This window comes from Seriola aureovittata, chromosome 22 (assembly GCF_021018895.1).
Source record: "Seriola aureovittata isolate HTS-2021-v1 ecotype China chromosome 22, ASM2101889v1, whole genome shotgun sequence".
NCBI classification, from domain to species: Eukaryota; Metazoa; Chordata; class Actinopteri; order Carangiformes; family Carangidae; genus Seriola; species Seriola aureovittata.
This window is the reverse complement of record NC_079385.1, coordinates 8930713-8942337: the sequence shown is the minus strand read 5'-3', so window position 1 is coordinate 8942337 and position 11625 is coordinate 8930713. Positions and strand designations below refer to the sequence as shown.

At 42.3% G+C, this 11625-nt stretch overlaps 2 protein-coding genes across 4 annotated transcripts; one reads left to right on the top strand and one right to left on the bottom strand.

Moving 5' to 3' along the window:
* Positions 1 to 470: 470 nt before the first annotated feature.
* prdm4 (PR domain containing 4) lies at positions 471 to 6585 on the bottom strand. 3 transcript variants are annotated; one of them, XM_056367003.1, is made up of 12 exons: positions 6536 to 6585; positions 6140 to 6203; positions 5844 to 5959; positions 5277 to 5465; positions 4283 to 5050; positions 3942 to 4091; positions 3357 to 3475; positions 3176 to 3261; positions 2861 to 2988; positions 2190 to 2756; positions 1691 to 1859; positions 471 to 1531 (listed from the first exon to the last, which is right to left on the bottom strand). In XM_056367003.1, exons 3-12 carry the CDS (start codon positions 5956 to 5958, stop codon positions 1156 to 1158), a joined length of 2667 nt encoding a protein of 888 aa, XP_056222978.1. In that variant the 5' UTR covers position 5959; positions 6140 to 6203; positions 6536 to 6585; the 3' UTR covers positions 471 to 1155. The 3 variants fall into 3 exon arrangements, with proteins under 3 accessions (XP_056222978.1, XP_056222979.1, XP_056222976.1); XM_056367004.1 differs by having other exon boundaries at positions 6547 to 6577; XM_056367001.1 differs by lacking the exon at positions 6536 to 6585 and having other exon boundaries at positions 6140 to 6527.
* A 717-nt stretch (positions 6586 to 7302) lies between these two features.
* LOC130163622 (achaete-scute homolog 4) lies at positions 7303 to 8693 on the top strand. Its single transcript, XM_056367938.1, has 2 exons — positions 7303 to 7407; positions 7519 to 8693. The coding sequence occupies exon 2, from the start codon at positions 7523 to 7525 to the stop codon at positions 8066 to 8068; it is 546 nt and encodes a 181-aa protein (XP_056223913.1). The 5' UTR covers positions 7303 to 7407; positions 7519 to 7522; the 3' UTR covers positions 8069 to 8693.
* Positions 8694 to 11625: the final 2932 nt, after the last annotated feature.

Genomic DNA, 11625 nt, shown 5'->3' with positions numbered 1-11625 from the left:
TGATCCAATATTTCACAAACCCCCCCAAAGACACAAATTTGTACAACACACCTGTTTTCATATTTGTTTTTCTCATTTTATCCTCAGATGATCTTATCTCATTTTATTTGGTGATCCTTTGGACTAAGCTTACAAAAATGAATTTAAACTTAGTAACTAGTTACGACTCACCCCCTACAATAGTGAAATGCTAAATGCTTAAACCACTCACAATCTCATGTCATACATAATTTATGTATCACTCACATGAGACACTAAGTGAAGTGTGACATTCACATGGCCATGTGGGGGCGCTATCTCCCTGTTTTGTAATTACACATATGGTTTTACTGATTGGTGATCATGTGTTGAATATAAAGGAGAATGGGTCAGCTATGATCATCATGTAGAGACAAAAAATTCAAAGTTATGAAGAAAAATTGTAAGTTATACTTTAACTCTATCATGACTATCAATCAACAACATAAAAGAGCTGTAAATGTTCATTTATTAAATCATTATGCAAAAGATAGGATGGAGCTATAACATTATTTTAACATTTAATCACCATTCACACAATGAGGACTATGACAATAATGCCCAGATTCCTGTTTTCAAGGGGCTCACTTCCATTCACACAGACAATTTAAATAAAAAAATCCTGCTATTCATAAATAAGGAGTAAAAGCACAGGCATTTAGCAGTTACATATGATCAGGACTACAATGCAAAAATATGGCATGATAAATTTTAATTGACATTAATGTGCAACTACAAATGAATGTCAAACATTCACTCTGTGTTATTGAATGAGGAAGATCAGATTAAGGAATAACAATGAATGAACGATAGCTTATATGAATGTCATCAACCTATAATATTGCACAGGCCTGAGTTAAATGAAAAAAGAGAGAATAGCTTTGTACAAATACAGTCAGATCTTTACCAGCTGGCTTTATCAAATACAAAAATTATTTTAGCAGCAGTGTTATGCTTGTGAGAAACTGAAGGAAAACATTTTTAATTATGAAAAATGTGGCAATTAAAATTAACTGATAATTTAAAATGATACAGTTCAAATTTGTTGTAATGATATTTGGCAAAAACTAGAGGTAAACATCAGTATTGTGGTAAAAGTAAATAAATAAACAAGACATCTCAACAGGCACAGTGGTGTCAATGGGGGGGTGACAGGGACTTTTCAGAGTTATATCCTCCAACATCTAAACCACAGTCTTCATTATTGGCTGAGTCAACCAGTCTCTCTCCTCCTCCTCCTCCTCCTCCTCCTCCTCTTCCTCCCCTGCTGCCATCCTCATCCTCCTCCTCCTCCTCTTCCTCATCGACATCCTGCTCCTTACGGGCCGCTCTTACTGTCTTGGGCCCTTTGCATATCTTGAGGTGACGGGTGAGGTGGTATTTGGTGAGGAAAGCTTTGTGGCATTTCTCGCAGACAAAGTCTCTGCGGCCCTCGTGAGAGTTCATGTGCTTCTTCAGGTGGTTGGTCTTGAGGAAGTGTTTGTTGCACTTTGGGCACTGTATCCGGCGCTCACTGTGGTGGGAAAGGGCAAGAATAAGAAGAGGAAACATCAGTTCTCAGAGACAATACAGTCAATACAACAATCAGCCCAAGCCATAAGTCTGGTGACTTGAAAAATATATTTTTCTTAAATAGCAGATTTATCTAGAATACAATAAGTAAGTTACATACTGCGTGTGAGAGAACATGTGCTGCTTCAGGTCATGTTTCCTGACGAACGCCCGGTCGCAGAGGTCACATTTCAGCTTCTCTGCACCGGTGTGGATGAGCATATGTGATGCCACATGGGATTTCTGTGTGAAGGACTTTTCACAAACCGTGCATCTATAGTTCTTCTGACCTGTGAGTTGGAAAAGGAGTTTCAGAGGTTTAACAAAAGCAAAATTTGGGTATCACAGGGAAATACAATTTTTCAATGCACAGATATGCGAATGGTATCGATCTTCTCATCTAAACTCTCTGCCACAAAGTGAAAAAACATATTTCCAAAAATGTTTAACTATTCCTTTCAAACAAGTCTCGTTGACAAGTTTTTATATGTGTCTTTTTTACATGGTTTGTAGGGAAGACACAGGCAAAACTGCGGGGTTCATATGACAGCTGAAAGACAGATGCTGCCAAAATCAAAACTCCAGACTACTGTTTACACTTCCGTTATCCCTGTGCGTACCTGTGTGAATCTTGAGGTGCATCCTGAGGTTACTGGGATCGCTGAAAGCCTTACTGCAGTATTCGCACTTGTGAGGTTTCATCCCCACGTGTCCCATGAAGTGCACGTTGAGCTTAGTGGATGTGATGAAAGCTCGTGAACACATGCTGCACTTGAATTTCTTCTCCCGCACATGGCCCTGACCTTTCGCTCTGGAGGTAACGTTATTAGAGTTTCTATTATTGCTGCCGCCGCTGTTGTCATTGTTCGTTTGTCCTGCGGCATGGGCGTGGCAGGGCCATGGCGAAGAGGAGGAGCTTGAGGTTCCATTGGTCATCTTTTCTTCCTGGTGAGAGTGTTGCTGTTGCTGTTGCTGTGGTTGTTGCTCTTGTTGCGGTGGCTGCTGCTGCGGTTGTTGCTGCTGCTGTTGTTGCTGAGAGTGGTCCTGCTGTGACGGGCTGTGGCTGTGTGGAGGTTGGTTATGGCTGTGGTTGCTGTTATGGCTGCTTAGATGAGACTTGAGCTCAGAGAAGGAGGAGCACTCTTTGCCACACTGGCAGATCTGGCCCTCAGGCACCTGAGGAACACCTGTGGAGACATAAAAGTTGGTGGAAACGGTCAAGTTATGGATTACCATGTAAGAAGTGATGTGAGGGTTCCTTAAAATCACAGCTACTCATCTGTCATCTCACCCATCATCCTGCAGTAGTCTCTGCTATAATAAAAGAGCAGCTCCTGGTCTGGGTGGATTTCTGTGGTTGTACAGAAGAACAGTTTCCCATTGGCAGGGTACGCCACCAGGTTCTGCTCCTCACGAGTCCTAAATATACACAACACACAAAGAACTGTTTATTAACTGGGCAAGCAATAATTGTTTGGACAGGAAACTTAAATTACACTTTTTTTTTTTTTTTCTTTTTTTGCTCTAAACAATGTGAACTGTTGTCAGCAATCTTTCACTGTGGCAGCTGCTTTTATGCAAGCACTGCTGCTACTCTGTGTCATACCTTGCCTTGCGGACAAACATCATCCAGTTGCATTCGTTCTCATCCGTTGTCACGATGTAGAACTCCAGCACGTTGTTGTGATACATCTGCGACAGAGAAAATGGCTCATCATCCTCGTTTACGTAGCGTGGTTTTGCACTGACCACAAAAATCACGGTCCAACTAAAGCCTCTGTACTAACCTTCCACAGTTGAGGCGCATCCTTTTCCGGCCAATCAGACAGATCGACGTTGCTACAGTGCTGGCCAACCATTGGTCCAAAGCAGGTCCTCGGAGGAATGACATCTCGTGCAAAAACTCCTACAGTAAGCACATTTTGCCAGCAATTTAATTGATGGTCTACCAAGTTGTTCTTTCCATGAGGCATCTTGATAAATCCTAAATGCCTTTACGTTGTTAAAACCCTTACACAGTGTCCCAAAAAGTTTGTGTGTGTAAAAGCTTGTGTGAGCCTTAAAAATGATTTTATTCTGTTCTATTAATGATACAGGAATGAAAATGTTTTGAAATTGAATGCTTTTTGCCTCTACACAAGTTGCAAGATTATACTCGTTTTAAAATTCCAGCTAAGGATTAAATCCAGAGCGGCCTCACCAAGATTAACAGACATTTTGATTGACGGAACAAAAAACAGACTAATAGTCAGATATGGCAGCCATGTTCTCTCTTAAAAACAGACATGATATCAGTCGACAGAGTAATGACTCAGCTCTATCCTGCTCTAACTGCCACAGAAACCCTTGTTTAAGGGAGTTTATTCTCTTACCAAGTGGTTCATCGGCCACTGAGATGCGCAGGCACAGTGGACGTGGCAGAGAGAGGCGAGCTCGGCTTTGGATGGGCGTGTCAGGGATGAAGGTGACTGGGCCATGCTCTGGGCAGTCTGAGGTATATGAGCGCTCACACAGCGTGCACCCTAGTAGACACAACACCAGCACAAAACTTTTTCACAGGTGAGTTATTTGAGTCACTGCCCTTTAACAATCATGTTCATTTCACTTCAATTCTATGACCGCTTATGACTGCTGAATAAAAGTATTTCCCAAAGATTTATTCACTGGTATATTCATTTATTAAACATCCAAAGGAACTAAAATACAGACTCACAGATGGTGTAGGCAGTGACCATGTTCTCCTTGTTGGAGGTAGAATCCTCAAGTTGCAAGGTGGAGTTCACCAGCACCAGGTTGTTTTCTGGCCCCAGTGACACCTCTGCAGTGATGGGGGACACATTTACTGCCTCCAGCCCCATCCCAGAGTGTCCATGGAGAGGCACCGGCTCCAACTGGCCCTGACTGGCCATCGAGCCAGTGAGCACCACACTGACGACTCCTGAGTTAAGCTCCCCATTCGAGTGGAGCTGCTCCCCGAGTCCTCCTGCTCCTCCCCCAGCATTTCCAACTCGACCCCCCATATGATCTTGCTCCATCACCACTGGTAGTTCGAGCACAGGGGGCCCGTGGAGGGGCAACACCCCACCGGATGAGTCCACACCAGTCAGGCCCTCATGCGACTGAGGCTGCCTTCCACCACCAAGCTGCTGCTGGGTGTCAGACACCGCCACCACCCCGACTCCATCCATGGTGGCCAGCTCCTCTCCCATCCTGTCAGGGGACATGGGGCTGCTAACACGTGACTCCATGGCCAATCCTGTAGAGTCCAGTTCATGAGCACCTGTCTGGTGAAGGTCTCCCTGTCCACTGACTTGTCTGGAGTCCATGGGCACCAGGCCCTGCTCCAGTGGGCCTCCAGGGCCACTGTAGGGGTCCAGACCTGAGGGATTGTTGCTGGTCACAGACAGGGTCCCATCCATGTTAAGGCTGCTGGGATGAATGTATTGAGGTGGTGGACGGTCTGCCAGATAAGACAGGATACCTGTAGAATGAAGAGAGACGAAGTGTGATTTTTAATGTACTGAGAAGCGTGCATAAATGTTTCATTAACCAAAATAATTTCAGCCGAAAGAGAAACAGGAGGAAGGCTACCCTTCACACACAGCAAGATGACTTAAACAAGCGTCCAAACTATAAGAATCCAACCAACTGCTTTGAGAATTTCAACAGAAATTACTGATATATCTCACAGACAGACAGTGCCTCACCTGGCAGTATGTGTCGGAAGTAGCTGCTCTCCAGGTGGGGGTATGGAGGAGGTGGCAAAGAGTAGTTCCTCTCCGGTAAGCCGCACATCACTCCTCTGTCACTCAGTGGACCCATGGGGAGCATCAGCGAGAGAGCAGAAGGGAGGGAGCCCAGGGAAGGACCCAGGCTGGGGATGGCCACCGGCATGCCTAAACCATAATTCAAATGAACAGATGAATGAGGGCTGGGGACTAGTGTGCAGAATACAATGTAGTGAAAAATATAATGCATTGGTTAAAGGGATAGCCCTTTGTTCATTTAGCCAAGAAGCACAACACATTACACATATTAAAGCCCAGTCATCATCTATAATGCAGTAGTTAAGGGTTCAGTTTTTCTATGATTTTGGCAGGTGGGAAAGAAAGTTTACAACACAATCGAAACACACTGCCATGACCATAATCTGCATAGGTAAGTCACTGAATAAGTAATGCTGAGTCTTTTCACACTCAGTTAGGATAAATAAAGTCTTTTAGTTTAATGCGTTTCCCAGTCTGAGCCAGCAAGCCTGGGGATGCCTTCCATACCTGGGGTGGGGATGGGGTTGTGTGTGGGTGAGGTGGGCAGACCCAGGTGGCTGGCACTCACTGAGGGCACACTGAGCTGATCCATGCCCACAGGACTCAGGTTCATGTCATTCATCCTGGGGAAACAGCATCATCACATAACAACGTTGTGTTTTATGTTTGCAGTTATAAGAAGTGAACTTTGGCTCTGATATCTTGGGACCGATACAGGAGATTATTGTCAACATTATACAGAGGAAATTGTGAATATTCAGTATTTAACATAAAGCAAATAGACACTGGCCACATTAGCTTACCTGAATTCAACAACTGTCCATCAGTATCCGTGTCCTGTCGAAAGGTGCTTTTCTATTTCTCTCCCTGTTAAATACAAGTCCTGGTATGAAACAACTTCAGGCATCCTTTATGCGTATTAGAGAACTCTTATTCAACAGCCAAAAATGATAGTTAACTAGATATTTAAAAGGACTGGTTTGCAACTAGGTAGCGAAACATTGACCAGTTTGTCACACTGCTAACGTTAGCCTTGCTAACTTACGTCTCCATACATCGTCAAAACAGACAATAGTCAAGAGTTTTGAGGTTTGAGCTTGGCAGAAGTTAATGTATTCCTGCTCACATGCGGAGGTGTAGCTTCACAGCAAAAAAACAGGTTATTCGGGAGGGAAGATGCCTTAAAAATAACAACATACCAGCACAATACCTCCATGAAAGGGGCCATGACAGCATACCGCTCCGCTCCACTGCGCATGCGCGGTGGCATGTGAGTATTTAGGCTGATCACAGGTCAGTTCTTATGTGCTCCACGGTCCAAACTGCTCTCTTCACTGGGGCCCAGGTTATATGGGCTGTTAGGAATTACTTTACCATATCTTTGAAGTGTAAGACATAAAAATGAATATAAAGATGAATTTGGTTAAGAATGTGAGCGATGAAAAAAAAAAGTAAAAAGTGATATTTAAGGAAATATAAAGCTATTTTTACCATCTATTAGTGATAGCCTATAGTGAAAAATATAATGTGAAATGTGAAACAATATGACGCAACTGCTTCTGAAGGGAGACACAAATGACAGGTGGCTTTACAGTTGAATAAAAGAAAGCTCAGCAATTGATCATTTGCATGTGTGATTTGTGTTTACCTTGAATGATCATTCACAGCATGAAGCACAGTTTAAATAAACTGATCTACTGAACTGGGATCGAATGGGTTATCCCGAGATTGTCTCACAATCTGTCCTTATGCATATTCTTCCATGGTTTATTAGCATCAGTTAAGCCAGTTATTACAGGCACGTTTCATGTTGAGAACCGCTTCACGGTCTCGACGGAAGGAAGAAAACGTTACGTAAACAGTTTTATCTTTATGAGAAAAAGTTTCATGCCTACATCCCCGCCCCGGATCACACCCACCCTGACGTTAGCCTCAAACCCCCACAAACAAGCTGTCACTGATTATGTCCTGATCGAAGACAGTCGACTTTTAAAAGGTCACAGTCATATCTAACATTAAAGTGGCGACTCTTTCACAACGCACGAGATGACTGCGAGGCGACTCTGACAGGGTGAGTATACATTTTTGTAGGTTATTTGGTGCAGAATCATTTGCATATTTTACTGCTTCCTAACTGTTTAATATAAAATTGTCTCCCTTTGGATTTTCTTTTTCTTTTTAGAAATATGTCTTATCACAACAAGGAGTTGATGGAGCATATTCCATATGTCCCTCCGCTGGCTCTCCACGGCATCTCCATGGACAAGACCGGAGCGCACTACAAAGATGCGCTTCGACTCGGACTGCCCTTCCACCTAGACGCTGCGTACCTCAACCCTGTGCACGGCCACATGCTACCCTACAGACGGCTATCCTATTTCCCCTTTCACGGATCTCTCGGTGTGTGTGATTATTCCTTCGAGCCCGCGTTCATCCGGAAAAGGAACGAGAGGGAGCGACACCGTGTGCGCTGCGTAAACGAGGGTTACGCGCGCCTCAGAGAGCACCTGCCGCAGGAGTTTGAGGACAAACGGCTCAGCAAAGTGGAGACTCTGCGGGCGGCTATTGACTACATCAAACACCTGCAGAGCCTGCTGGACTTGAACGTGTCCGGGATGGAGATGTCGCTTGGAGATGCGCGCAACCGTGCGCCGCTGCCTCAGAGGACAGAGTGCAACAGTGACGGAGAATCCAAAACTGGCCTCAGCGACGGCGGGGAAATTGTTTACTAGCTCTCTCTCACTCTCTCTCGTTCTCTGTATGACATGCTGCATATGAATTACGCAACACTTAGTTATAATTAAGTGTAATTAAAAGTACAAACTGAATGAAAAAAACCAAGAAGAACAGTGAAAACAACCACAAGTTTTTACAGTAAAGATGTGACATGAAACTCCCAGTCCGTACATTGAGCACGAACAGTTTGTTTACATGTGGGGAGGCAGGAAAAACTGTTTTTTCCAGGTGGACATTAGAGGCAAAAACAATAATACTTGATCAATATTTGGAATTTCATTCTTGACCTTCAGAAATAATATGTTAAATATCATTTGAATGAAGTTTAAAGTTGAGATAACTAATGTTGCTGATTTGGTGATTGTGGGCCTCATGAAGGTCATCAACAAGGTGACCAACACGTTATTTCCGTGAACAATGTTTGATTGTGTGTGATGCTGAGGTTTTTTCCTTTACATCCACATAAACAGGCTGTAGTCAAAATGTGTCAGGGGTAATTGTATTCTCTGCAGGGAAACCTCACCTCATCATGAATACTGAAAGTGAATTCAGTGTACAAAGCCATTGTTTTGGGGAAATTGTTATTTTTTTGTATTGTATTAAAATCTTGTGAGCTTATAATTATCTACAATTATTGACTCTGTTTCAATGCAAATGAACAGTGGAAAGGCTTTTCAACACTACAAAATACAACTTAAATATTTCAGAATCACATATATGTGCAGATCACCACATGTGACATGTTCGCAAAAACAACATAAATAACATAAATAAATCAAAAATAAATATTTGTAATGATTGAATCTACCCCTTTAAAGTGGACTGATTACTCTCTTAGATCCCCACTGGTCCTAATGTGACACGTAGAGTCATATGCATGTGCTTCATTCACACCAAATGAGCGAGCGACTCGAGTTCATAGTGTTTGTCTTAACTTTTCTAATCCACCTACACATTATGATGTTGCACTATTGCTGTAAAATCAGACAACCCACTGCAATGAACAGAATACGATCTTGGATAATGCTACAGTTTCTATCTGTGCCACAGAGGCCTTTTCCTTTTTGACTAGCAGGAGCAGCATGGCTGTGTGTAGTAACATTAGTAATTCAGATCCAGATCTACCCAAATGTAATGCAGCCATTTTTGTCAAATCATTAATTACTGCTATGTCTCTTCTATGAGCAAGACGTCATGTTATGGGAGTGAACATTACATTACGGTAATCCAGGCTTGACCGGTTTCCAAAGCACAGAAATTGAAATCTCAAACCACAAGTGTCTCCTCATAAGAAAGTTTCTCTCCTTGTTTTCAGCTACCTGAGTGCTCTTCAAAGACCACCAGCTCACTGTACTATCTCAGGGTCCCCAGGAAGTTTTTTTCTCCTAATAGCTTGAGGAATGCATTTATCAGGGAGCCCTCAGCCTCGTGAGAGGAGCCCCCCGAAAACACCTAATTTCCATCCAATTTGTGTGTTTATGCTTCCCACCTCCGCTGACCTGCACGGAAACCGCTGACATTTTCTGATTTACTGTAATACCAAAACCACAAATTAGGAAAAAAATTAAATAAATAAACATGATATTGTATACAAGCAAAAGGGATGTGGAGAGACCGGCAGAGTGCTGCTCAAGTGAACCGTGGTAGTATGGAGGAATGGCATTGACAAGCATGAAGGCATGACAAACCCTCAGCAAGAGGTGTTTGGCTGTGCAGTTTGTGAATTAGACCCAATAATTAGCCAAGTGCTGGTACCCTGGGCTTGATGGTTCAGTGGCACTGAAGATAGGGAACATGAAGCTACTTAAATGAAAGCCTCTGCCTTAATGGATGTTTTCTTTTCTGATGCACACAGGCTGATTCTAATCAGACTCCTGCTCAGATTCCTTGCAGGCATCGCTCTACTTTACTGGAAGAGTTGTTGCTAATGCATGCATGCGATTTAATATAGAAGACAGAAGAAGAAGAAAGGTTTATAACTTTGGAGAATTGTTGCAATCTAATTCTAATTTATCTCTGGAATTACCTCACATGTGTTAAACCCTCCAGCACTATCAGCTTCGTGAATCTGTCACAACGTTTGCTGCAGGAAAACTGCACAAAACCTTGTCGTCTTCAACACAACAACAGATACAACAAAGTGCCCTCATACTGCACACTGTCTTCTCTCCGTTCTGTTTACCTTCTTCCATAATGACTGCAAGTTTCTGGCCAGGCACTGAAGTTAAGGCTAACAACAACATCTCCAATCAGACACAGGGCCGCCATGGGTCCCAGAGTAAACACACACTCGGGGACAATTACAGCACAATCACTTTGTATGAACGGTCACACAAAACAAGGTCCTGATTAAGGATACAAAGCATGAAAAATGAAAACAGGTCAAAAATAAAAAAGTGGAACAATCGAGCAAAATGGAGTAAAGATTGGTTTAAAAGTGGAACTATAAAACCTGCAACACGGAGAACACCTCTGCGGGTGTCAGACACATATTTGGGTTCTATATTAAGCCTGCGAACGGTGTCTACTGTGTGCAAGGCTACCTATTTGTGCAGTGCAGGAGAGAGAAAAATTCCTGCTATACATGCACGATGACTGGGCAAGATAAAGTTTATCAGATGAAGTAAGATCAGTGCGGGACCACCGGGAAAGGTTGCTACTACGTGTCGAGACAGAGAGCCCTCATGCAGAGGAGGAAACGGAAGAACCGGTTGTTACAGGACCCCGGGATGCTGGGCTTTCCTCTGTTTGCTGCAGAAAAGCTTAAACACTGGAGTCTCACGATAAAAGCAAACTTCATTTAACTGCATTAATGCCACAATGTTTATCACCATATACACAGTTTGGGATTTAACTGATTTTTTTCAGCATAGCCAGACACCATGTAATAGTGATTTTAATATACGGCATGTTGATGACAGTGTTGCATGTGCATAGCAATACCACATCATAAAAGTAAATGACCTGCATTAAAATTTTTGCTTAAGGAAAAGTACATAATTATTGCCAACTAAATGTATATTAAGTATCAACAGCAACTCATTACACAGAAGGGCCCCATTAAGTGTTTGAAGGTATTACTGGATCATTATTGTTGATGCATCAACATATTAATAGTACTTTAATTTCAAGGTGGAGCTAATTCTAACTGCTTTATACACATTTTGGTAGATTAATATATATAAACAAATATCATATTTAATAAACTGATGATATATTTTGTATGTAAGGTTTTAATTTGAAAAGTAACTACAGCTGTGAAAAAAGTAAAAAGTATATTTCCCCATGGACTTTTGTACAATAAAAGTATAAAGTAGCATAAAAAGGGAAATTACTCAAGTAAAAATACCTCAAATACCTTGAGTAAATGTACTTAGTTACTTTACACCAACTAAAGTATTTATCTAATATCTTCTAAACCATGGGCCTCCTTCATATATTAAACCACTAGTGTAGAAACTGTTTACAATTTTAGCCTCTTGGTAATGTAACATATCCCAATAATTATGAGTTCTAATTATTAGATTAAGTTAATTAATGGTGTAAAATGACA

Bases quoted from the DNA above. Each gene is read 5' to 3' on its own strand.
- LOC130163622 (XM_056367938.1), top strand. From the start codon at position 7,523: ATGTCTTATCACAACAAGGAGTTGATGGAGCATATTCCATATGTCCCT.
- prdm4 (XM_056367003.1), bottom strand. From the start codon at position 5,958: ATGAATGACATGAACCTGAGTCCTGTGGGCATGGATCAGCTCAGTGTG. The intron at 4,092-4,282 runs GTGAGTCTGTAT...TGTGTCTACTAG, and splicing joins GGTCACTGCCTACACCATCT to GGTGCACGCTGTGTGAGCGC. The intron at 3,476-3,941 runs GTAAGAGAATAA...TGCTTACTGTAG, and splicing joins AGTGGCCGATGAACCACTTG to GAGTTTTTGCACGAGATGTC.